Source organism: Branchiostoma lanceolatum, chromosome 19 (assembly GCF_035083965.1).
Source record: "Branchiostoma lanceolatum isolate klBraLanc5 chromosome 19, klBraLanc5.hap2, whole genome shotgun sequence".
Lineage (NCBI taxonomy): Eukaryota > Metazoa > Chordata > Leptocardii > Amphioxiformes > Branchiostomatidae > Branchiostoma > Branchiostoma lanceolatum.
Window position 1 is genome coordinate 10,344,167 of NC_089740.1, and position 27,878 is coordinate 10,372,044.

General features: G+C 39.3%; 1 protein-coding gene across 2 annotated transcripts; it reads left to right on the forward strand.

Annotated features, from left to right (window-relative positions):
• The first annotated feature begins 1,238 nt into the window (after positions 1 to 1,238).
• LOC136424938 (disintegrin and metalloproteinase domain-containing protein 10-like) lies at positions 1,239 to 26,829 on the forward strand. Of its 2 annotated transcripts, none has more exons than XM_066413590.1 (15): positions 1,239 to 1,490; positions 6,069 to 6,213; positions 8,824 to 8,942; positions 9,921 to 10,089; positions 10,725 to 10,830; positions 11,350 to 11,607; positions 12,372 to 12,570; positions 13,293 to 13,456; positions 14,195 to 14,378; positions 14,993 to 15,149; positions 15,582 to 15,680; positions 16,068 to 16,152; positions 16,887 to 16,998; positions 21,697 to 21,929; positions 22,436 to 26,829. In XM_066413590.1, exons 1-15 carry the CDS (start codon positions 1,436 to 1,438, stop codon positions 22,736 to 22,738), a joined length of 2,388 nt encoding a protein of 795 aa, XP_066269687.1. In that variant the 5' UTR covers positions 1,239 to 1,435; the 3' UTR covers positions 22,739 to 26,829. The 2 variants fall into 2 exon arrangements, with proteins under 2 accessions (XP_066269687.1, XP_066269685.1); XM_066413588.1 differs by lacking the exons at positions 21,697 to 21,929; positions 22,436 to 26,829 and adding exons at positions 17,999 to 18,234; positions 18,881 to 20,066.
• The last annotated feature ends 1,049 nt before the right edge of the window (positions 26,830 to 27,878 follow it).

A 27,878-nucleotide genomic window follows, 5' to 3' on the forward strand; every position in this document is an offset into this window, starting at 1 on the left:
CACGTTTTAGGCGACACGGTAAAACCCCCTGGCCCAATGGGAATATCTCCTTACTACACCAGTAACACTTCCCCTACACGAGTAACACATTCCAGCTGGTACCCTGAGCTAGTAGTATATACAGACTCATACAATATAACACATTTTACACTTTTCTCGTTAATTATGCAAAGTACTTCGCCCAAAATCTAATCATCTTGAGATTTCCCACATACACATCAACACACCAAATATAACAACAATCCATCCAGGCGTTCTCGACTTATTCTGTTCACTAACAGACACACAGACAAGCATCAAAACATAGACTTCTCGGCGAAGTCAATGACGGTCAGACCTCCACGGGAGGAGTTTGTAGATTGGTGGAAAATTCCACGACCGTGACCAACGGGGCCGCAAGGCTGTGAAGATTTTTTATTCTTTTCTTTTTAGTCGAGTAAACTCCTTTACTCTACGGTCGTAGACGGAATAATACTGGCCTGGGGCCGTGGAGTTCATCGAGTAAATTAAGTGATGAATTAAGTTATTTAGCAGCAACTCTGTGGTACTGAAGCGCCGACTTGTATTGCATGACAGTACTGCAACCTTGTAATGTTAACTCTCTGGACTGAATTATTAGACCGGAAACAATATGGCAACCGGAAAATGTCAGAATTCGAAGATGGCAGCGCACGTCGATGTCCGGACGATTGCAAAGTAGTTTTCACTATCGCGAACCTGCAACAATAAATTATATTTTTCCCACCACCCAATGAGTCTTGTACTTGTAGAGTGTTACAAGTTCACCCCTCGGTGTTGGCACAGGATATACTTCTGTGCCTGAACTCGAGCAGTCCGACTGAGAGCGTCTCTAACAAGCGTACAAATATTAGACCATATGATCTATGAGCGAATTTCCGAGAAAATTACGTCAGAGGTCATTGACGTTTCGCCAGGTACAGGCAGGTACTATGACTCATATTACTAGTACCCTTGCCTGCAGCGCCACCTAGCGGTGGACATGTTTTGTTCCTTGACGTCATCACCATCCAGCTGATGTGCATAGGTGTCCTTACAAAGTGCCTGAAAAATAAGTTATTTTATAAACCGTGCTTCAAGCTACTCCAAAATACCACTTATATTTCAATAGATATTATCTATATTCTAATTTTGATCAATAAAATCATGTCATTTAGCTGATTTATTGTAATGTGAAAAGGATATATTTAGGCACTAATGATAAGACGGAAATGGCGGACGAATTTTCTTGGAAGGACGCATAGACTGGCGGAAATTCGTGCAACACCTACAATGAAATCGTGACATTGTCGTGTAACAGTCTGGTTTTCTCGTTTTTCAGACCAAATTTCTGCCCGATCTAGACTACAAAGGTTTCTGAGGGACCCCTAGAAGTGTTTGGGGCCTGGTTTCGGGGGTATTTCCACGGGAAAAGACCATGATCGCCCGAGTTTTGACCGTGGTTGTTTTGGGGTTGGTGGCAGCAGCGGACGGTGAGTCACAAATTTTTGTTTTCTTTCCATACATTTTTTTCTCCGTTTGATAATCTCATTATATGTCTGGAAACTAACTTGGTTGCTTCTCAAGCATAAAATTTCGGCCCTTCACTTACTGATCCTACCTTGTTTTCGTCAGTTTGGGAAAACAAACGTTTTGTGATGCAAGTTTTTGTTTACCCATTTTTCCTACACAACATTCGTATGGATTTTTGGACAAGTTTGTCACAAGATTCGTGTCAAAGAAACAAGAAAAACAAACATAGACATTGTGGTATTGCATCCAGGTTTTAGATACTTTTCATGATTCACTACATGTATGTTTCAAATGACAAAAGGACAAATTATGATTTACATATAACTATGATAGTTGATACTAAATGTCTATGTAGGGGTTTGATTTAGAAATGTAACGTTACAAGCAATGTCTACAACAACAAGGGATAGATGCAATTTATTTACCCAAAAGAGTAGAGTTAGAACTCCAATAGTTGTTATTGTGTTAGCACCTTATCGTAATGTATAGAAGCACAATGTAAAAGAAGCATTGAAGATAAGTATAATCCATGGATGCAAAAATTCAACATCCTCTTGTACCTTATATTAGTTATAATGTTATATACTGTTTTTCCTTAGTCATGGATACATATGGATATGACAACTTTCAACAATGCCATTGCTTTGTTTTTGGGTGTTGCTACATGTAGTCTAAAATATCATATCTCATAACAGCATATATTTTTTCACCTTTTGTTTGTCAACACAGAGCAGATAGTACATGTTCATCCATAATATTTTGGTATTAATCTAGAACATATATAGCAGTTGAATCGTCGTCAGATTCAGGGGTTCAAACTGCTGTAAAGGTGCCGGCACCTGAATTTTCTACCCTGTTTATTCATCATCCTGCACATCTCTCGGAGCTCTATTCTCAAGGTCCTTCCTGTGGTTCTTTTTTTTTCTTTCTGTTTGCCTGCTTTCTTTCCTCTTGTTTACGCCAACGTGGAAGCTTGCTGGGTCCGACATTTTGTTTCAAATTAGTCTGGAGTGCTGTTCTAAACCTTGTATAACATGAACAGACTCTTACAGAGCTTGAAATGTATTTTTGGGAACTGGGGACCTGGTGCACCTACAGAAACCATAACCTAAAGAATTAGGTGCACAGAAAGAATTTTGGGTGCACACCATAAAAAAAGTAGAATGTTGCAAACCTTACTGCCTCTGTTATTAGAACTTCAATCTGAAATTCTATGTATATATAGCTAACAAGTAAGATGTCAAATATTCTTTAATAAAGCACAACAGAGGTTGTATTGCTTTTTCTGATGTTTAGATTTCCAGGATATTCTGTATGCTAGTTTATAATAGCATACAGATTCTATTCTATAACCTACAAAAATATCTAGGTGCGCTGGTGCACCCACAGTCAAAAATTAGGTGCACAGTTCCAATTCTAGGTGCATAAAAGTGCACATGCACCCTGATGAATGTATTCAGCGAGGTACAAATGTAGCTGTTTTCTGGATTGTAAAAGTACTGTGATGTTCTGGAAGCAAACCAGACTCTTACTCTAAACTGAAGCACGCAGAAAAATCAATACATCGGCAGCTGACCTTAGCACAGCTTTCGGGCTAATACCGTCGTATTTTCTCTGAATGTCCCCGTTTCGTGCCCTCGCATTGTAGCGCAACACCTGGTCCCAACGACCTTCTATCTGTCTTGAAGGTCATGCGGATCTTAAACTGATTTCACCGCTTTATCCTCTTGTAATATAAATTCTGGGATTCTAGTATTGGTACATGTATCTGGAGTAAGGCAAATGATACAACAATGGATTGAGGTATCCACATTTTCATAATGATTACTACACAGCTCTCCTACATGTAGCTATGGCCTTTAACTTAGATGTAAAATTGTACATTTCGATGTAAATTGTAATCGTAACGTCTCTAATGAATTTCTTTCTATAAGATATCTATTACTAAATTTTACATAAAGCATCTTTTTCTTACTCAAATCCAAAAGTACAACTGACTAGCGATTGTTCATCTACCATTTGAAATACATTTTGGTTAAGGGTAGAAGCTACGACTTCTTCTTTGTAATTTTTCTTTCATTTTAATCATCATTTTGGAATAAATCATTTTTGACCTAAGGTCTTCTTTGAGCAGAATGCGTATCATTTTACATGAACGTCTGCTGACCTTTATAGACTGAAATGAATCCCACGCTTTTGCCAGTGTACCTGGACAATGAATATGCTCAAACAAACAGGGAGCTGTTATGAATTGTTGATAACATAACAACCAGTTGAATCCAAGTAATATATAGTATTCTAAAAAAGGGATATGCCAAATTGGTCATATGATTTTTAAAGAGAACTACATTTAGTAGGTTCATTTAGATAAAATATCAGTTAGAATAGTCTTTTCTGATACTTATATATATAAATGTCAAGAATATGCTGTAGAATGGTGTACTACTACTATAGTACCTTACACAAATATCTAGGTGCACCAGTGCACCTACAGTCAAAAATTATATGATTAGGTGCACAGTTCAATTGTGGGTGCACAAAGGTGCACATGCTCCCAGTATTTTGAGAAATGAAATGATTGTACAAGGATAAGGCTGGCACAATAGTCTTGGGTGTGGCCCCTGGTTTCTATTGACACCTGTTGTGTCAACAATACCAGGATCTACATCTGTACCTGTGGAATTCAGGTCATCACTAATAATCTTCCTACGTAAACAGATGTGGAAAATAGGAGTTGGCCATGTTGTGAAACTTGGACGCAAAAATGAGGCATTTTATCTTAAAGCCTCCTGAGATGTGAGAAGGAAAATGATAATTGATTGATTCTTTCTACAAGAAACTTTAATCTAAACAGACTGTGGCCTGGCTGTGTTTTGTTTATTTGTTGTGCATATACCGGTAAACCGCTTTTAGCCACCTGTTTGGTGCAGTAGGTACAAGCTGCAAAAAACCAAAGCTAGGTACGCATATTCACCTGAGTTGAATGAGGAAATGTATATAAATTCAAGTGCCATTCTCAAGGGCACAACATTGGAGCCTGCTAGGGATTCAAACCCAGAACATTTAGATTATAAGTCAATCACCTTGCTGTGTTGGTGGTCAATATTGTAAATTTTCTACTTCGGCTAAGTTCTGGCACCAAAGGTAAGAGGGTGACATCACATAAACCAAGAGTATGGGGGTGCAGCACCCCTAGGCCTGTTCCCATATGCATGTTTTGAAAACAAATGTTGAATTTGTCAAAGGTATGACAAGGATTGAATTAAGAGAAAAAGATGGTGTTCACTTTTTGGTTATTTCTAAAAAATCTTACGGCTCAGTTTTCAAACCTCCAAGCCTCTGAGTTACCTTTTTTATCCTGACCTAGACATCTTGCTGTATTGTGTTTCAAACAGCTTGTCTCAAATGTGTTAGACTAATCAGCGAATGTTTGTGCCGTTACCATGGAGGCTAAATGTCTGAAATGGCTTCGCTGTTCAGGCTTCAAAACAGCCTTGTGTGGGAAGATAATCAGATCAGTGTACCTTTTCTGGTAAAAGCATAACCTTCGAAAAGGTTACGTTTCTTCTTAGTATGGTTGCCAAATGTCAACTATCTGCTACAGTAGTACAAATGTATAACTATAAGTAAATGTATGTGACAGTTTTTAGAATTTACATAACCCCCATAGTGTCAAGTGCAGATTAGAGCAGCCCTAAAACATGTACATGGCCTTGAGCATGTACAAATTTACCCGTTCAGGCTAGGGTGTTCGCTATGCCAACGTTCCATGTTTAGGAGTCATAAAGGGTCACACTTGGTATTTTAAGTACTTCATGTACTTTGTAACTAGTGTTGTTAGCATTTGTAGGCTGAATGGCGGTTATAAGGATGTTAACAAAGGGTGTGGAATAAACAATGGTGACACAGTTTTGACCTTTGTATCTTAGAGAAATCTTCCCACTGTACTAGTATGTGTCTTGGACGTCATTGTTTCCTACAACTATAGCATATAATTATAGCATGAAAAGGCACACCTCTTTTGTTGTCCTAAATAGAGGTTAAGCAGTACATGTATATACATGTATTAGTATATACTTAGTCTAGTACTTTCTCCAGTATTGCAAATTAAGGCAGCTTTGCTACGGCTCACGTTTTTAGCCAAGCACACCGGGTAGCCTCAATTCTTTTTCAAGTGTGTTGGGTTCTTTTGGGTGCAGAAGTTTGATGCCTGAGGCTAACACCTGAAGCTCCTTCATACACTAGGCCGCCAGCTTTACGTAACCCGGTCCAAAATAAAGCATGAAATGTAGAAGTCATCTGATTCTATTACTATTGGGTAGCATACTGTACAGATCATGCTTGATAAAAGATTGGGCTTGGAAAATAATAGACATTCAAGTTGAACCAAACTTTAGATGCAGTACCACAATGTCATAATTTGTAGAAATCATCAAGCTTGTGTGGCTTGTAAGTCAAGACTTAGTGGTACATAACTGTAGATTTAAAAAAGATATTGATTTACAATCTTGAATATGTTGTATTTTTCTCTGTTTTAGCTGGACGGAAGCTGAACCAGTACATCCACCATTTTGAGCCGTTGAACTACGACACGGCAGACCTCCACACGCGCCACCAGCGCGCGAAACGCTCCACCAACCTTCACGAGCAGTTCGTTCACCTTGAGTTCCATGCTCACGGCAGGTAGGTGGAAAAAAAAGACAAATACTGTAAATCGTGAAATGTTTGCGGTGGTTTTAATTTGGTGACCTCTCCAAGTTGCAAAATCGTGACATTGTGATTATGCATTTCCACTGTTATTGCTACTGTACTACAGAACTGTTTCAACCGCAAACTTAGCGAAACCTCCTTTCCCCTTGAAGGCTTCTACCCTAAACTACTAAATTTTAGTTTCTGGTGGAAATAAAAGTGAATTTACAGTACTAGTAATAGTATGTGGCAGTTTATGCCTTAGTTTTCTTCAGTGGAACTTGAACCATGATGCTTGAGACCACCGATAGCTGTCAGATAGTACTTGAACAGGTTAACATATAGGTCAAGATACATTTTAGATAGAAGAATGCATTCATCAATATTATGGAACCTATGGCCACTTTATCATGTAGGCCATGCATACATGTATGTCAGGTACTGTTGTACACATTCTGTGCCTATCAGATTCCCTATAGAATTGGACATGTGGTACTTGACTCGTGGGTCATCCAACTGCAATTTTTGACATCTAAGATTCTAACCGTCCCTTCCAAAAGAAAGCAAATTTCTGTTTCTTGATTGGTGGCCAAAAACTATATGGTATATATCATGCATGGTTTGTATATGAAATGGAAGTTTTTTCCACAGTAAAAATGTTCCGAATTCCTGAGACATATTCAAAACACATCTGGATGTTTCAATCATGGTCTAGACAATAACTGTTAACAAGTTTTACCTTTGACCTTGCACATACATGTACAAATGTACAACTAGCTTATATATATGTTGGGTTTCACTTCAGTGAATATCAGAAATAAAACATCTTCTGAAATGCTGTTACATTTACCATGCATAACTTTGTGCACTACATGAACTTGCATGTTCACACATATCTCAGAGTCAGAGATGAGACATTGAATTTCACCATATGTACACAAAAGTCATGACGTGATGTTCATGCTTGATTGAATGAAGAACATCATGTCATGTGTCAAATTGCAACAGGTTGGATTTGCCACATAATCACTAAATATGATCTTCCTTTTGCTTTGTAATTTCATCACACCTTTACAGAGTCTGCTAGCTATAGGTTGCCTACATTGCAATTTCTTAGATCAGATATACATAATTATATAAAGACTGTAAATTTATCTGTTTTTGCAGGGACTTAATTTCACAATAGAAGGCCTAGGGGAAAGGAGGTTTTTGCGGTGTTTTAAGTTTGGGGATGGAACAATTCTGTAGCATCGTTGTAATACATTGGAAACGCATATTTACTACGGTGTTGTGAATTCGCAGTGGAGATTCTTCAGAAATAAAACCACCACAAACGTTTAAAGATCTACAGTTTAAGCCCACCTAGACATACAATGTACATGTCGTTTTCTTTTCAGGAGTTTGTAAATATGAAATAGAAGAAGAACAGAGGCATGGAGGGAAAAAATGGGCATCCTATATGATTTATACAGCTTCCTTTTGTACACATAACATACAAAATCGAAAGTCACAAGTATCAAAATTAATGACTTTCAAAGTTTTATTTTATATACATGTATATCACTATATGCAATGTTACATTTTACATTTGTTATACTGTATGTTATACTGTATGTAATTCTTGTCTCCACCCATATTACAATGTTAATATCAGTTCTATGTTTTCAACAACAGACTTGGTGTCGAGGTCAACATTTTAATGGATAATGATATTAGATAAAGCCTGTTGACGTCAGTGTAGGACCGTTGCTATGAAGAAAGCGAGTGATACGCTGCACAGTGCAAACAAAGACGGTTTAATTTTCTAGAGTGCTCCCAAGGCCTGTGGTGTGGCTAATTACGTTGTTATTACATTTTCTGTGTGAGTGCCCATGTTTGTATGAAAGAAACATCTCTCCATAGGAATGTGACTGCTGAACAGTATACTGTAAATGAATTTACTTTTGCTGTGGTTTTATTTTGCAGTAGAAGAGAAAGTTAGGTTTCAGTGGTCTTTGAAGTTTGCGGTTGAAACAATTCTATAATACTGCAGAATTATAAAAGTAACACATATTTGCGGTGGGAATAATACAATGATTTTGCACAAATACATGTAGGTCACTGCAAAAGTTTCAAGATCTACGGTAGATACAACATACAAGTTACAACTGTACGTAAATTGTGAGGCTGCCACTCCCTGCCCATAAAAAGATACAAAGTACAATTCTACTTGTAAATAAACCTGTGAAGTTATGAATACATGCATGCATACATTTTGTATGTGGTTTAGGCCACAGGGTGCCAATGTTAATTAACATGGAGTTCATGCATAAACTAAAACTGTGGGGAAGATATTCATTAACTATAGGCCAAAACATTTATGGCTAGAAGTTGCATGTACATGTACAAACTGTACATGTACATGTTATATTCAGGTAAATGCACCAAAAGCTAACTTTGCATCATTATCCTTCAAACTGAATGAATGAGTGAGTGAGTGAGTGAGTGAGTGAGCAAGTGAATGAATGAATGAATGAATGAATGATGAGGTGTACAAAAATAGGTTTCTCAAAAATTGATTTCGAGCCGATACCAGACTGAAGAAATGTCTTGCCATCTTCACAGACACTTCAACTTGCGCCTGAAGAGAGACACGTCAATCTTCTCACCGGACTTCAAACTAGAGACGGAAAACGGAGAGGAAGACTACGATACGTCCCACATCTACAGCGGTGGGCTGTATGGTGAGTTCTGATTGGCCAGTTCCTCCCTGAAAAGTATTGTCGTTTTCTGAATGGTTTAGGTTAGCAAACACGGGATCAAGAGAGCATGGGTTCAATTTGTGTTATGTCTTTAGGAAAGGCATTTTACATAACCTTCTTTTCTCAGAATGTACATAAAGGCTTTCGGTCATTTCCTGTACTTATTGTATGATACATATTCTTCAGTCCGTCTAAAACTTCTGAAAGAATTTCCCCTTTTCCTTTTAATTTCACAATCATCTATGAAAGCGGGAAAAGTTTTTAATCATATATGATTATATACTTCCTTGTAAAATCAAAGGGAAAGGGGAAAACATTTCAGAAGTTTTAGACGGTATCTGTAGCTATTTACACATAGATTTGAATATATCTTATATGTTTCAATTGCTTATAGATTTACCAGGAAGTGAATATTGAGTTTCAGGAGTATGCACACACAAGTGCTCATAATCCTTTTGGCAACAATGCCACAAAAGGTTTCTTGTTTACAGCAATCATTTTTGATTGTGGATTCTTGGCTTGTGTTCAAAGTTGCTGGATACATGTTGTACACCTACCACGAAGATCTTGGGAAGGAGGAACATTTGTTTTCCCAAGGGCACAACATTGGGATCTGCTACGGATTCATACCCAGAACTTTTAGATTCTAAGTCAACCACTCTAACCACCTTGCCGCTTTTAATAATTATCTCCATGAAAAATGGAGATATCGTTTTGGGTGTATCTGTTTGTGTCTGTGTCCGTGTGTTTCCGGATGTTTGTAGTCAGCATAACTCAAAAACCTAAGTTAATATTAGATGGATTACTATGATATTTTGTATGTTTGTAGAAGACCTCTTGGGAATATGAAGGTCAAGGTTGATTTTAGGCCCCCTGGTATGTGACCTTGGTACTGCAGCAGAACTTCCATTTTTGGAAATCTTTAAGATTTGCATTCATTCTTGTTTTTCCTCCCTCTAGGTTACCCAGACACTGTTGCCCATGGTAGTATCATAGATGGCAGGTTTGAGGGCTTTGTGCACGCGCACCATGGCAAGTACTACTTGGAACCAGCAGAGCGATACTTCGACCAACCGCAACGGTTCCACACCGTCATCTACATGGACCAGGATATCAAGTATCCCCACAGGTGGGTATTATTCTTATGAATCCTTGTAAAGAAAAACATGAATGAAGTGCATTCTATTGCACTGTGAAAAGAAGAAAAATCCTGCATTATGTTGGCACCTCACAAGAACTGAATGGAATGGGTTTTATATACTGCAGCTAGTGTAACTGTACTTTAGGTTGGCTGAGTGACTGATACTATATACGATATATACATGTACATGTACATTGTATACCATTAATTTACATGGATAAAAGATAGTTTTTTGTTGCATAACCAGATATGAGATATTTTCAGTACCAGCATTGCCAATGTTTTGTCCTCCTACATGTAGCCTGCTACCCTTCACAGGGCAATAAGCCACTACATGATTTGAACTGTGCATGCAAAGTTTATACATGTATGTCAAAGTAGAAGGCTATTGAGACGTAAGCAAACACAAGTCCAGACATGGTATCAAGTATGGTCTAGTCAAGAACTGATAACAAGTTTAAGGGGCCTTCACCTTTGACGTTGTACATGTGCAGTTCAAACCGTGAACCAGCTGATACTGACTGGAACGTACTTCTTACTGCTAGGTGGTTGTGCAGCGTAGAATGTTTTTTCTATTGATGGTTAAAACCCGATGAAGATTTTCTCTTGATTAATGCTCACAGGTATGGTCCGTATGGTGGGTGTGGGATGAACCAGCGACTACAGGACTGGATGGAGGCAGTACAGAACTCTGCTGTAGAAGAGAAGAACTCCTCTGCACCACACAAGGTACATGGTTTGTCCCTAAATCATCCCATGTTCTATTGAAGAAAATGAAAAGCAACAGAATTGGGGGTTGGGGTGGTCATCCTACATGTGTTTTCCACAATATAATTAGTGTTAAATTCTTTTGGCACGGATAATTGAAAGGAAAATCCTCTCTCTGCCCCAATGAAGTGCAAAACGAGTGAAAGATTGACACAGATTCTCGAGTTCTGCTATTTACACACTCACACACATGCACGTATACACACACACACACAAACACGCACACACAAACACACATGCACACAGATTGTACACTTTATTACATTGTCAAAGCAAAAACAACAATCATCAATTATCTTTTGTCGCAAACTAATGCCCCAGGGCTAGGTGCAAGGCTTAAGGGAACACACAGCTACAAATACCTATGATATAGAATAAAAAGGTAAAAAAATACCTTTTCCATGAATCTATCTATTGGTAATGTTTCTATGTACATTACTGTAAGGGTAAAAAAATCTTTAAATTTCAATGTCTTCTAAGGATTTGAAGAAAGACACGGAGAAGAGCTCCAGACAGAAGAGGGCCCTTGATTCACCAGAGGTTCTGGATAAGGGTTCCTGTGAGATGTATATCCAGGCGGACCACAAGTTCTTTGAGTACTTTCAAACCCGCGACGCCGTCATCAGTCAGATCTCTTCCCACATCAAGGCCATCAACCTCATCTACGAGGGCGTGATCTTCGCTGATGCAACCAGCGAGGGCATCACTGGGGTGACCTTCACTGTACGCAGAGTCAAGGTCAGTTCAATGTAGTACAAACAACAACTGTGATTCGCCAAACAACAGTTACTCATCAAGCAACTGGATAAAATGTTGAAACAGTCAGATATTTCAGATAGCGCTAAAGGGAAAAAACTGGAGAACCAGGTTTTATACCAAAACTCTGAATTGAATTATTAACAAGGTGAAGATAAGGTGAACACAATGCTGTCTGAACACAATGCTGTTTCAACATTTTATCCAGTTGCTTGCCGAGTAACTGTTGTTTGATGTATCTTATTACCTGGATGTCTAACCTTCATCAACGTATCAACTGTGATGATTTTTAATACATATAAGTGTATGACTTGTTATAAAGGTAAAGTGGCCGAGCTTGAAGTATAATAATGGAGACAAAGCGAAACGCTTTTGCAGTAGCTGAAAGAGCAACATGGGCTAAGTTGCTACAACAGGTTTTTTTAAGCACACCGGGCCACCCCTACTCTTCTCGATAAGTGTGTTAGGTTCTTTACGTGCAAAGGTTTAATGCCTGAGGCCATTGGAAACAGTAACTGTTGTTGTCCCAAGGATGGGGCCTTCAGCCATGGTCCAACTGTGAAATCTATAACTGAGTATTAGGAAAGAGGAATTTCCCAAAAGTCATTTGAAACTGCATCATTCTATACATTGAAACTTTCCTTGTCATAACCAGTATAGGAACAGCTAAGACTTAATTGAACTTAATGCATTTTGATTTACATTCCTTACTCAATTATTTTTAACGTACACGTTTATCTTTTCAGGTGAATGAAACGTCAGGGTGTTCGGACCCAGGAGGACCCTCGTGTAACAACCCCTTCGCGCCGGACAACATCGGCGTGGAGCGATTCCTGGAGATCAACTCGGAGGCCAACCACGACGACTACTGCCTGGCGTACGTGTTCACGGACCGAGACTTCGACGACGGTGTTCTCGGGCTGGCCTGGGTCGGGTCCGCTTCAGGTAAAAATGTTTTCATGTATGGTTACAGGTTAGTTCTTCACGCATGTCTGTAGATAGCAAACACCGTGTTTGTGTAAGTCTGTATATGTACAGCCCGTGTAACCACCTTACCAGCTTTATAGTGAAACTGTACATTCGTATACTGATGCCGCACTGGAAATACCAACTGCATATGCAGGTTATAATTAGACTGGTTAGTGCTTTGAAGGTATTTCTGATGACTACCTGCACCCAACCTGCACCAAATCCATGATGGCCCAAAATGTCAGTTGCATCTAATTGAATATGGCACTGAATGGCAAGAGCAGCTATGCAAGTGGACATAAGATTATATTGAGGCTTCACAGGTTTGATTCCTGGCATTCCTGGCTAGATGTTGTGTTCTTGGGAAAGGCACTTAACATTTCTTTCCTCACTCCACCTAGGTGTAAAGATGGGTACATGTACCTGACTTCAGTTGGGGGGGATAAAAGGCAGTGTAAAGAGAAGAGGGTTGGGCTCCACCTTCCAGTACATGTACCATACCCTAGACACAGTGGATAACAACCCACTGCCCCTACAGCCTCAAAAATGCTATGGGACTACCTTTATCTTTTTTGATATTAGATAATGGCATGTAAGTAACTAGATTCAAAATTATAATAATAGGTCCTGGAACTTCCAAAGTCCAAAAAAAAGAATCCAATGTCAAAGTTTGAATCAATCTTTTTTTCCCAAAACAGGGAGCTCTGGTGGAATTTGCGAGAAGTACAAGAAGTACTCAGACGGGAAGTACAAGTCTCTGAACACCGGGATTGTGACAATCCACAACTACGGGGCCCACGTGCCACCCAAGGTGTCTCACATCACTATGGCTCACGAAGTCGGCCACAACTTTGGATCTCCGGTGAGTGGAATTTTACAGTGTTAGACTATTGTACAAACCAAGTCTTATTTAGAAAGGTCCTTTTTACCTCCCATGAAAAATGTAGGTATAATTTATAGTTCTTTGTGTGTGTGTGTGTGTGTGTGTGTGTGTGTGTGTGTGTGTGTGTGTGTGTGTGTGTGTGTGTGTGTGTGTGTGTATTTGTTTCCAGATATTTGTGGTCAACATAACCTACCTGTAAGAACCTCTGGATAGATTTTGATGAAATTAAAAAGGTTTTTGCTGCATATGAAATAAGATATGAAATATGAAATAAGATTTTGAGTCATTGCAAATTGCTTCCCACAAGAATTTGCAAGTTACAGTTACAGAACAACACATTGCAGCATGAATCACAGCAGCAGTGTGATCCAATCTTCAGCAAAACCAGCAAAACGTCTGGCAATGCACTCCCCCAACCCCGAACAAACAACATTTAAGTTATTTTACTATAACAACAGTCACTGTATATCTGTAGCTAATTGAACTTTTAGCATAACATCGTCTTGACTTAGTCTCCTATTGAAAACTATGTCAAGACATCCTAAATTGTCTTAACTTCTTTAACATACAGAGTATTGGTTTCCCAGTCATATCCTTGGTCACTGACGAAAGACAGCAGATGCTGTCTGAAACGTCTGACTGTTTCAAAATCTTATCCAGTTGCTTGAGTAATTATTTTTGGCGTAATTTGTCTGAACGTTTTGTTTCTTGTCGCAGCACGACACCAGTACAAGCTGCGTCCCTGGCGGAGAGGAGGGGAACTTTATCATGTACGCTCGCGCAACCTCCGGTGACAAGGCCAACAACAACAAGTTCTCATCCTGTAGTAAGGACAGCATCCACAGTGTCCTGGACGCCAAGATTGCGGGCGACCCCGCTCCCAGCACTAGCTGTTTCAAAGGTGGGTAATAGCCTCCATTATCATTAATCCACCTGGTTGAATACACCAGTTTTTTTTCTAGAAAAAAATTGCAAGGGGGAGCATTGCGAGGGAGCAGCGCGACAAAGTTGGGGGATGGTGTGGAAGAGGGGTTTTCCCCTTCTACAGTCACTGTGTGGAATTTTAGAGACTTTTAAGTTAAAGACTGTGACCACATGTGACCTAGAAGCATCCTTGGTCAATCAGAATTTTATGCTTGTCAGAGAATCTGCTCCTGAGGGTGAGGGGGCGCATGGTCAGGGCATGGGGGTGCTTTAGATGAACCCCTGATATACCACTTTGAAAAACAGTGTGTTTGAGAGATATCTAGTGCAGCACCCCCATGTACCTGTATACACAATTAAGGAGTGTATTATACTGGCCATGGGGACGTTGGGTTGGAGATCTGTTTGGACGTATCTTTTCAGAGTGGTGGAATTATGTACCCTGATGAAATTATGTAGATGTTACATGCATATGTACATTATGTGATCAGTGACAGTAATCTAGTTCACAGTACCGTTCGAAGTGTGCATGTGCAACTAATTCATTGAGGGTAATATACCAATTTCTGTACTTTTTTTTTTTTTCATCAGAATCGAATGCTGCCATCTGTGGGAACGGTATAGTTGAGGCAGGTGAGCAGTGTGACTGTGGGTACGCCGACCACTGTCAGAGGAGTGGGGAGGACAACTGTTGCGTTCCAGCAGGGAACACCAACGCCTGTCAGCTGCAGCCTGGAAAGCAATGCAGGTTGGTACATGTATCGTTTTACCCTCGTCAAAAAGGTTATGTTTTCGGTCCTTTTCGAGTGTGTGTGTATGTGTGTTACTGTGTGTGTATGTGAATGTGTTTGAGTTCAAATGTGTAAGTTTGTGTGTGAATTTATGTGTGTGTTTGAGTGTGTTAATGTGTGTCACTGTGTACAAAATTGTGCGTTTGTGTGTTAATGTGTATGTGTGTGAATGTTTGTATGAGTGAATGTTTGTATGTGTTAATGTTTGAATGTGTGTGTGAATGTATGTGTGAATGTTTGTGTGTGTGAATGTGTGTGTGTATGTGTGGAATTTATGGATGACGTCCATGCAACCCAAGACTGAAGATTTTATTCTAGGAAATTAAATTTTTCACTATGTACAATATAAATGTATCATGTAAGTTGACCTCGGTCTTTTCTTCTTTCAGCCCAAGTCAAGGCCCATGTTGTACCTCACAGTGCGAACCTAAAGGTTCAAACGTGGAATGTTCCAAGGAATCAGAGTGCAGCGCTAGCGCCACCTGCGAATATCCTTTTACTGTGACTTTCAACTGAAGTATTACTTTTTAGGGACGCCTCAGGGGCGGAGCCATTGGTAAAGCACTGCAATTGGTTTGAAAATATTCTAGGAATTCTGAAAATGGATTCCCTAGGGACTTCGTTTTTGGCTACACCTTCAAGTTGTTGATACTATAGGAGAATTAATTCTAGAACTAGCCTTGTATACATAATTAACATATCATAGATAGATGTATTATGATTATTTTTTGGTGACTTCTGTTAATCGTGATTGTATTATGCCCTAACATACACACTTTTGTATAAGGGCATTAGTCAATAGGTACACAATCATAACTGCCTTTCCAAAGACTGGTGCTACATGTATAATTGTTTGAACCTTGACCTCTTCTTACTGGGACGAACCCTTATTGCCCATCTCCACAAGCCAAGGCCAACAAGACAGAGTGCAACAACGGACGCCAAGTGTGCTGGAACGGGGTAAGTGTTAAAGGAAACTCAGGCAATATTACGACCCGAAATTCGAATTTTGAAAGTCAATTTATTTAGTCATTTCTATACAATCAGTCAATCATGATAAGTTCAAACAACACTATCACAATGTACATGTATAGTGACGTCCATCATGACGTGAGAAGAGAATCATCATATGGCACGTTTTTGCGCGGTTTTGAAATGCTCAAAGTATGGATTTATTACGCGAATGTGCTAGATAGTGTTGGTAAATGTCACTACAATAAAGATTTCAGCATTTCTTTATTTCCATATTTTGGGCCCTAAGATTGCTTTGATTGCCTTTAAGTGAAAAAATGTTGACCTTAGTCCAAGAAAAAACAGTCATAGTGACGATCATTCTAACCCCTGTTTTTGCTACCAAGTTCTTGATAGCATAACTTGTGTAAGATTGACTGCAAGGCTGTTTTGTAGAATGTTACATTATGTAAGACAAAATTTCTTGAGAAGTCTCAAAAACTAGTGTCTGGAATATACATGTAATGTAAAACAATCCGTCTAAATGATTTTCCAAGCCAGGGCAATTTTATTCTTTCTTACTGTTCAACTTAAACATTACTGATTGCTACATGTACAAAACATCATGTATGCAAGTCACGCTGGATTATGTGTGGTACTAAGTACGAAAAGTAGTATGTATTTATTACCTCGATGAAATTTCATGGAGGTTATAGATTTATCACAAATCGTTCGTTTGCCAGATTTGCCAAGGTTCCATCTGTGAGAAGTTTGACCTTGAGGAATGCACCTGTCGTCTGAACGAAAACGAGAACAACCGACAGGAGCTGTGCCACCTGTGCTGTCAGGAACCAGGTATGGGTAGATATTAAAGATACCAGACAAAAAAAAATCTTAGAGTTAGACTTAGTAGTATGGAAACTTTCCACTTGGACCCAAATCATTTTTATGACAGTTAGTAATAATGTACATACTTCAACTTATGAGCTACATGTTTATCCGTGAATACTGTGATTGCTTCTGCTATTTGATGGGGCATAAGGCAACATCAACTGACTCTTATTTCTTGTTAATGGCAACTACAACCATGGAGGACTGGTGTAACATTAACAGAATACAATCATGATTGTACACTACAGTCAAACCTGTTTTGTACATGAAGTGACCTGACTGAACGAACTTGCAGAATAGTCACAGTAGACCGGTGTCTGTTTAACTTTAAGATATGGTTCTTAATGCTTGGGTCAATGGGGAATATAATCAAAGGGACCAACAAAGAAGTGGTCTGAATGGCTAATACATGTATGCAGAGGTGGTCATTAGTACAGGTTTGACTGTAATAATCGAAGGCCAGGTGGTTCTTATGCAGAGGTGATTGCTAGCACATACAGTCACTGTACTTTACTTTCAAATTGGCCCTTTGCTCCATATTGGTGCATATAACAGATAACCATTTACCTGAGCTCAATATGGGATTGGATGTTCTTTCTGCTTCAGTCTGACTGATGTTTAAGCCTTCTCAATATTACTGTCCCATCCTCCAGCTGTTTCGTTCTTGGTCGGCATCTTTTGTCTTAAGTGTGTGGGTTTCTTGGGTCATTTCTTGGTGAACGGGGATGGTTGCAGACTTACCAGAGGTGTCTACAATGAAGTCCCGCCTTCTTCTCAACGTCTGCTTGGTACGCGGTGTTGGATGCTGGATTTCTCTTGACGTCTTCTTGGTGGATCTGTGCTTTGGTGACTGGATCCTGGCTTGCTACCTATAGCACTAAGTCTTGTATTTCATCATTTTTTGGCGACGCCTCGGGTGCTAGCCTAATAGTATGTTTTCAAAATCTGCATGTTATCAACAAAGGAAAACCAGCTACATGCAAGAGCAGCAACAGTTCCGAGTGGACGTCGCAGGTGTACAAGGGGATGACGTCGCGTGGGATCATTGACGCGCCAGCCGGAGCGCCCTGCAACAACTTCGAGGGGTACTGCGACGTGTTTTCCGTCTGCCGTCAAGTGGACGCCGACGGGCCACTAGCCAAGCTGAAAAATGCCATCTTCAATGCCAATACTATCAAATCAGTTGTTCAATGGATAAAGGTACGTGCTTGTACAAAATTAATGATAGAATTACAAACAGTGTACCTAATTAATTGTACTATAAAGGGCAGTGAAGGCTGACATTTTGCTTATGTCAATAAACTTCTTTATTCTAAGTTTCTTCTCTAATCATTTTACAGCATATACAATGTACATCTAGAAAGAAAACTGGATTATCCAGAATAAATCGTAATGAGACGTAATGGACGTTTTTGTTTGGCTAATGCAAATATGACAGTCACTGTAACCGGGTGTTCGAATTACATGTATCACATGCCAGGTTGATGATTATCAAGATATTGAAGGGGATTGAACTTATTTCTGACAACATCTCCACTTTGCGACTGAAGTCTTTTTTCAAGTTATGAGCAGTATCCACTCTGCTTCTGTGACATCACTTTACAAAATGTATTCACGTGACTCAGTAGTGGATCAAAAGCGGCCGAAATATTTTTCCTGTATTGGAAATCACAGTTGCTTCAGAATGAATTCTACCAAGTTTGAAAACATAAAATTGTAGATATATGTATTTGACAGACATGCAATGATTCGTTCTCATCGGTTGGACCGCTAATTGCCATTAACTCATCGCATGGTTGTGATGGACAGTTTCAAGCTAACTGTTCTCCTGTGTTCCCCCTGTCAGACCTACTGGTGGGCCGTTCTGCTCATGGGACTCGCCTTGGTCATCTTCATGGCTGCTTTCATCAAACTCTGCGCCGTCCACACACCGAGCAGTAACCCAAAAAAGCCGCCACCGCGACCCATGAGCCTCCGTCGCCAAAAACATCGGCAGCGTCAAGACCGGGATCGTCAAGGTCAGGGTCAACGTCCACCCCAAGGTCACGGTCAGCGTCCTCCCCAAGGTCAAGGCAGGAGGGGGCAGCAGCCACGTGGAAGGAACAACCCGCCCCCGTACAATCCCGACTTCGTGGAGCTACAACTACAACAGAACCTGCGACACAACCGGCGCTAAACCGCCAAACTGACGTCCTGCTTGGTAGTTTCTGGGAACAAGAATTGTGATATAAAACAAAAGAAAATGCGGTCATGGGCATAATTTGTGTATATTTCTTGATAGAATTTTGTTTCTCATTCCCACAAAACTTTCCTGTCAGGACCTGGTTTGGAAATGGACTCGGACATGACCAGCTTAATTTTTGTTACACCCACCCAGGTGTAAAATGAGTATCTGACTTCAGTTGGGGAGGTTAAGGGCTGTGAAAGGATAGGGATGGGCTCCGACTTCCAATACCGTGCCCTAGACGTAGTGGATAATAACCCTGGGAGTGGCTGAACCTGGCTATTGAGATTAATCATAATTTTTTGCAGGAGCTCTGCTGTTACTTACCTTCTTACTTAAAGCACGAAAGCTTATATTATTTATTAGAGGTTCATCTAAATCAGGAAAGAGGGGCGCTGCGTCCTCTTGTTTCAGCCCAGCGCCCCCTTGTCGAATTCAGATTTTAGCTTGATATCCAGCATACAGCCTTCACTCAGCAATTGATTCTCCCATAGATACATAGAAATCGCTCCCTTGCCTGTGTGTGCTCCCTCTTATTCAATTTTTCTAGAAAAAACCCTGTATATGTGTTGATAATGGTATTTGATATCTGTTTGCTGTGAATCAACTAACATCAACAATGAGTTTTTAAGTTGTTATGAATATGGTCTCTAAGATTATCAAATGCTATGAATTAAGGTATCTTATAAGATGCATTATGTAACATTAGAGATGATTATAAAATTTGTATATTAGGTGCCTTCTATAAGCCTGGTGAAACTGGATTTAATTTGTAAATGCTGCAATAAACTTTTTCGGTGAACTTGTCGATACTGTTATACTGTGTAATTCAGACATTTTCATGGGGAGACACATTTTTTTTACAGATAAAATGTTATTTTAACCACAACTAGTAGGTGCATCCTGACAAACTTACAGGGACATCCATGATTGAATGTACATCTGTGTCATGGTCACCTGTCTCCTGAAGGATGGTCTAGAGCAGGGCTGGCTCCAGCTTAAACTTTTTCTCAGTCCCATCTGTTGTTTGGTAGCCCATGTTGTTGATTTTCGTTGTTGAATCTGTCATTTTAAGCTTACAAATTACATACATTTTCATCTATTTTATGTTGTGAAGTTAAGATTTTTGGCAGTGAAATTTTTGCCTGTTTTTGCAAAGTTTAGTCTTGGGATGGAGTCAACCCCTCTTGTGTCTGGTAGCAGATCATTCCTGATGTCTGATCCAGCATATTACGGAGACCTTCAGACTGGACACTTCTCATGTGTGCTACCTGCTTACTCAAAAAGTTAGTTACTGACAGCTGGGGTGTTGTGGCAGTGTTTGGCAGGCCTGAAAAAGTGAAAATGAAAGTGATCTGGAACCAGTATAGCTCAAATGAACTCAAAGATCAGATGAGCTAATCTTCCACTGGTCCTGACAGAGGAGACAGATCCTATGTACAGTATTGACAGGTTCACTGTACGGGGAAATTCCCCTAGCTCTTTTCGACAAGTACATTGTACAGTGGACCACGGCTTCATGTCGTATCCGAAGAACCCTTTCCACATGCTTGTTGGGTGAGCGACACAGCCGGGATTCAAACTCCCAACCTCTTGGTCCAAAGTCTGGGTCATTGACCACTGGAGTACACACACTATTTATGGCCTGGCTGAACAATCTGTGGCACAGTAGTTGGGTCAGAAGCAGCATCTTCCCAGCTCTTTGCTGGAAGACCGACTGAGGCTCTTAAATGTTGCCTCAGGATTGTTGATGTTAGCTGGGGGTTAAGTGGGAAGAGTCTTGGTAAGAAACACAATTATTATGCATCTTGGGTGTAATTGATAAGGTCCTTCTCAGATCCCATAACTCTTTGCAAGTGGTGTTAAGTGACAAGAACCTTTATAAGGTGATAAACATGCAAGCTAAGGGTATGATTTAGTAAACTTGGGTGTGACTTTTGATTTATTTCTTGCTAATATGACGTAATCTCCAAGCAGATACATGGGGCTTAGTGTTTCACTGAAAGGAAGTTGTAACATTTGATATGCAATGAAGAAAAGTAGTGAATGAAGAAAAACATTTAATGAAGGAAAACAGGAACTTGTGAAGAGGAAGAGTGGTCAGGTCACCTGAAGTGATAGTGAGATAGAAGTTATAAAACTAGAAAGCCTCTAAACATGTCTGATGAAACACTGAACCAAACCCTACATCTGCTTGGAGATTAAACAGTACGTACATAGTGGAATATTACACAAGAATAGTGATGTGTATTAAACTCAACAAGTCATGTTGAATTATTCGTATAATTTTTTGTTTTTTATATAATTTTTTCGCATGTATAGTTGAAGACCTTACAAAAGTCGCTGTACTTTTGTTGTGTCAATAAAGATTGTTAATGTATTTAAGTAACCGTATGAATCTAATGAGTGTTAAAATGCTTGTGTTTTCAAACTTACAGGACAACCACTTTCTTGCAAGAGCAGCAACAGCACTGATTGGCCGAGTCGGTACGACGACCTGACCTCGCGTGGGATCCTCAACATGCAGCCGGGAGCGCCCTGCAACAACTTCCACGGGTACTGCGACGTCTTCTTCACCTGTCGCGAGGTGGACGCCGACGGGCCGCTGGCCAGGCTGAAAAACGCCATCTTCAATCCCGAGCTGTACAGAACCATCGGGCAGTGGGTTACGGTAAGCTTAGAAGTGTGGATTCAATGCACGCTATTAGCTAGCTGGGCATCTGTGCGTCTTCTGGATGCCCTATACTAAGAAAACTAATAATCTTATTAGATGCCTTCCTTTTGCAGGGGATGCACAAAGGACACCCTAGTTGGTAATTTACATAGCACACAATCATGTGTTCCACACACACACACTGCCACTGTTGTTTTTTCCTCATACCAGACACTGGGACAGCATGAAAATTGATTGACTTGCAAAGCTACTGGGTATTTTGTTAATTGATAGGGCCCATTGGGGAAGTCTGGTACATTGTAGGTAAGATATCAAAGGTGAAGGCCCCTAACCTTTAAACAGTTATTGTCTAGACTATGCTTAGTACATATCCAGACATGTTTTGTTTATGTCTCAGGGCCCCTCACCTTTGACACACTACCCACAATGTACTTCCCTGCGTATGTTCAGTTGGAGAACTGTGAACAGGTTGACTGAAGTATCTCTTGTGTTCCCCCTGTCAGGCCTACTGGTGGGCAGTTCTGCTCATGGGACTGGGCTTGATCCTCTTCATGGTCGGATTCGTCAAGCTCTGCGCCGTCCACACCCCCAGCAGCAACCCGAAAAAGCCGCCGCCACGACCCATGAGCCTGCGTCGACAGAAACGTCCGCAGCAGGGTGGCCAAGGTCAGGCTCAAGGTCAGGGTCAACGCCAAGGTCAGGGCGGCAGGAGGGGGGAGCAGCAGCCGCGAGGTCGGACCAACCCGCCGCCGTTCAACCCCGACTTTGTGGAGCTACAACAGAATCCGCGTTACGTGCGCCACTGATACGAATGTGGGGCTTCATTTTGTCTTCAGTTGACTCGTTTTTCTGAACCTACATTTTCTCAAATTATATTTTAGAGGGTCTCTTGACTTTATCTAGAGACACAAGAATGAGATTATCCTTCACGTTCACTCAAGACTAAATTTTGTTTCACTCTCTTTGATTCCTTGTAGACCTTGTCCACGCAAGAAGCAGTTTGAAACGAGACACACTGACATTTTCTTTGTCTGTAAATAGCATTTGTAGAACTACAGGAAAAATGAACTTGTTGTATATCTTAAAGTACAGTCTTTTAAAACACACTCGTTAACTTGAATGCAGTGATTAGTGTGACGTAGGCAGTTTGTAGTGGACATGAAATTTCCTACCACAAAGTAAGGCCACATCAATGCAGTTCCCTGGTTCTCAGATGTTTAGAAACAAAAATTTAGCTTTTGGACACAATGAAAACAAATTTAGAGGACAGGGAGGAAAATTTCATCTAACTACATGTGTATATTCACTCCCTGAAACTGTATGTACTACAGTGCAGGTTTCCCCCCCAGACTCTATTTTCATGTTAATCGTTTAAAAACCAACGAATGAAATTGGTGTGGCCTATGATACCATTTCACAAAGGGGCAAGGAGATAATTTCAAGCGTTTTTAAATTTGAGATATTTCATAGAATCTGAGCAGTTGACAGGATCGGCATGAGATTTTAAACAGGGTTTGAAATGCCTTTGCAGCCAATTGGTTGCTTTCTGGGTAACCAAGGTCAAAATTCAGGTTGCCCAGTGCTGAAGACATTGTACAGTCCTTACTTGCAGTCATCCAACAAATCAAAATGATAAAATTTCAGGCTGACATATGATACCCTTTTTATAATGTATATATTAACTCTCTCTGGTATTGAATTGTTTCACAAACTGCCCAGATATTGAAGCTTGTTAGTGCAAATTTGGTATTACTCCAAAAACCGGTTGCCCAAGGAGTTGCAGCACTTTTCTTTATCGAAAGTACTTATCGAGGTACTGATGCATTATAAGCTGCAATCCACCATTAAAAGACCAACTCACTTTAAATACATGTACCTGAAATACTGTCCTTAAGGGAATTTTGAGTGGGACCCGCTTTTTCCCTATTCATGTGCAAAATTGAGCTTTTACCCAAAATACATTGAGTGCTATAGCCAAACATGGATTTGAAGAAAGCAAATTTACCCACATTTACATGTAAACTGAAGGACAATTTTCTTTCATAAGAATTCAATGAAGGGATTTTTGAAATTGTTTTACAAATAATCTAGTGAATGTCTGTCCCAAACATTGCCATGTACATTTTACAATATAATCTTTCAACTGACAATCTAACAAAAGTTCATGATATTGTTATTAAAAAAGAAAAAAATGATGTTCATCAAAGAGCTAAATCTTCATCTACTGATTCACAGCAACATGTTGTAATATTAATCTTGATCACTAGGGGGCGTAGATGTACTGTTCATTTATTTTCACAGGGAGTTGATTAATTTCACAATAAACAGGGAAAAGAGAGTTTTGCTGTGTTTACATTTTACGCATATTTGCGGTGTCATAAATTAGTAGTGGAGAGGCCACTGTGAAAATATAACAACTGCAAACATTTCAAGATTTACAGTAGCTTGCACTTTGACATTCTAAGGGGGATAAAAAACTAACTGCTGATTCTCAGATTTCTTTTAATGTTGTAAAAGATTACATGACATTAGAGAGGGCTAGTTTTGACTTTCCCAGTTTTTGTTAATCTTTCAAGAGAAGGTTTTTCTGCTATAACTATTCAGTGATTGGAATCCTTGGGCGTGAAATATAATGCATGATTAAAAGTGGCAGCAAAGACCTGAAAAATATTGGTATATGATAATCAAGACAACAAATTATGAGAGCCACATTTCAAAGACATGTTGCTGTTTAAGATGTGCAGATGTTTTGCATTCACATTCCAAGTTAGGGTAACTGAAGAGCAAATAATCTTAATATCTAATTTATTTTGACTGAATCTTTGCTTTCATGAGCAGTTTTTTGCTTCAGGTGATTTAGGAATGACATTTTTTGTCATGCTTGTTTCAAAGTTAATTACTCAAGAGTTATTTCTGTCATGCTATCTTTTGGAAGTTTACCCAAGTCTCCACACTTCTCACACAATGCATTGGGGAGGGGGGTTGAATATGGGACATGGATTGAATTTCATACATGGTTGAACTCTACTATCAAGGTTCAAATCTATTATTATGCACCAAATTATGCCATTAGGATTTTGTTATTATGTGTACATAGAAGGAAATTATGTCACAATAGCAGCCCAAATTGTGTTTAACCATCAGCCTGCTAAGGTAGCCATTCGGCACCAAATTTGTATTGACTATGGGGTGGGGTAGAAGGGAGAAGGTTGATTTTGTGCAATTTTGTTTGTTTCTGAGTACTGTATTCTGAGTCATGTAGAGTTGGCATTATTATAACAGGACATGCATAATAATCAGTCACGCATAAGTGAAATTATGTTAACCATATTTGCAGACATATACCAATGTAATTATCAGTGTCCAGATGTACATGATTTTTAATAATTGTGTAGAATCCAGTATTTGATTATACTGCTGCAGGGGTCCCTGACACTGGGGTTGGCTTATGTTGCCCTGATATGCTCATCTGAAAGGTTGACAATGCACTTAGTTTCACTAGTGAACATGCCTCTATATAATGTATACATTTGTGATATAAGCATAACACAAAAATTATTTCATAACAGTATCCCTGCAAAGGGGTCATCTATGCACTTAAGTTGTTTTGAGCTTCGCAGAATTCAGCATATAGCAAGTTAAGGATGCTTTACACGTACCTGGGCAGTTGTTTAAACACATAACTTACAAGTGTTACACTTTTTCTTGTCAATTTAAGATCTAGAATTGTATTATAATCTCCAAGTAGATGTTGAGGGTGGAAAGTCATGTCAGGTTTTCTGACTTGCTGTTTTTTAAACAGTCCCCAACCCCAAACATCTGCTTAGAGATTATTTCATTAGGCTGTCCATACAGCAATGTGCATTGTGGGTAATATGTCAAAGTTGAAGGCCGCTGAGCCAAACAAAACATCTAGACGAGTTAGGTCTGACCTTCACCTTTGACATATTACCCACAATGCATCTTGCTGCACATGTGCAATCAGAACCAAGAACTGACTTACATGTATTGTGCACATAATGTTTGACGTGTTCCTCAAATGCACTACTGTGTGTTTTGTTTGGGTCATTCCATTTCAAAATTTGGGTGTAAATATATCAATGGATATAATGTTTCCTTACTCAACATTTCATTAGTCTGATTTCTCTGGAAGACAATCCCCCTAAATTTTCCCAAATGGAATAACCCAATTATTGATTGATTGTGGAAAATTGTAGTTACAGTTACACACATTATTGTGAAACATTTTAAATCTGATTGCGTACCTAAACGTAACAGGTTAAGGAACAGGTAAAGAAATGTATTGAAGACTCAATTAAGTTACACTGTCAACATTCACAAGCTGGTGTGATATTTCATTTAGGAAATCTTTGTCCTCTTTCTGTCAGTTAAGAAATGGTTATCACTTTAAAGCTAGCAAAGGTATAATGGGAATTTTTTGACTTGCAGAAGGATGTCAAATGTTACTGTGCACGTTATTACTCAATACTGTCACAATATGTTAGCTTGTATCTTAAGGGAGGATTGATTATTATATATAGTGCAAAAGATATTAGTATTGTCACTCTCCCTACGAAATAACGAGGCAGGGAAACATTAATACACTGATATTTGTGTCGTTTTGTCACACATTTTGTTTTGCAGCACAACATAGCTTACTTTAACAGAAAAATATATATATAACCCTCCCCTATGAATCTATGACAAATATATCAAGAGTTGTTTTGTAAATTATTTTGCAGAATATCTCTATTATATAAGAAGACAGAGTTGTAAAATAATCTTATACATTCTGTGATGACCATACAGGGATTGGTGACGGGGTATCATCTATAATTGTGTAGCGTGATCAATCTGGTGTAATTTGTAAATTTTTGGAATAAACGTTTTAGGGGCACTTGTTTGTGTTGTTGTGTTCATAATAAGAATGAATGAAAGACCTTTATTGCACATTTATGCTTTGATGAGCTAAGTACAGGTCATGGTGACAAGCAGAAGAATAGTTACAGTGGTAACAGAACTTTGATGAGCATCTTCTTTTGAAAAGGCCTGAGACAAAATATTATCTCTATTTAACAGAGGGGCTTTAATGCAGTCAGTCTTGTAGGAGCCAAAAGTAATTTCAGAACGCCGGAGGTCGGATTTTAAGATTGAATTTTCTAGTCCTTTCAAAACATAGTGAGTTTAGATAACACTATCCTATTGCATATCGACCTTAATGCGTGGTGAGAAAATTCATAAAGGACTCCTAGTGCGTCTGGTACTTGGTAGAATTAGAAACTTGTCTAAGGCAAGTCATACCTTGAAAAGAAAATAATCCCTTTGTGAGGTTTGTTTGTGGTCTGATTATGACGTCTTGTTTATCAAAACAAACAAAAAAGAGGCACTGAACTACTCTGACAATAGAATATTGTTATTGCACCAGTATATAAAAAAATACAACATAATATCACATATATGATATGCATTTCCCGATAAAACGATTGCTGATTAGCAAACAGCCGTATCTATACGAATAGATTATGATAATACGAAATGTAGTTACTGTAGCATTCGCCGTTGCACCATTACGTAATCAAAACACCTTATAGCGTTTATAACTGAAAATTACATCTTTTGACAGACAAACAGACAAAACACCGTTACATGTATTCAATGTATTGTTGTTACACAAAATACAATTGAAATTTGGAAGCGGTTGCCCTTCACAAAGTGGGAATTTACAGGAAATGTACACTCGGCCACTTCGATTGGTAAAATGCAAAGGAAACAAATACACTGTAGCTGATATCATCCCATTGCGTTGTTTGCAAAATGCCTCAAATATCGTGATTCTCAGGTTTGAAATGGTCCAATTTTCAAGATCAAGGTCAAATAAGCCTCAAAACTTCAAGCCCCTTTGCGAGCCTTTCTCCATTTCCCCATTCCCGAAAAGACCGAAATTTG

What these genes read in the sequence shown, in the direction of transcription:
- LOC136424938 (XM_066413588.1), top strand. Translation starts at nt 1,436, where the DNA reads ATGATCGCCCGAGTTTTGACCGTGGTTGTTTTGGGGTTGGTGGCAGCA. An exon ending in CCTGTGCTGTCAGGAACCAG is followed by an intron (nt 16,999 to 17,998) that starts GTATGGGTAGAT and finishes TTATCAACAAAG; the next exon opens with GAAAACCAGCTACATGCAAG. An exon ending in CAGTTGTTCAATGGATAAAG is followed by an intron (nt 18,235 to 18,880) that starts GTACGTGCTTGT and finishes TCCCCCTGTCAG; the next exon opens with ACCTACTGGTGGGCCGTTCT.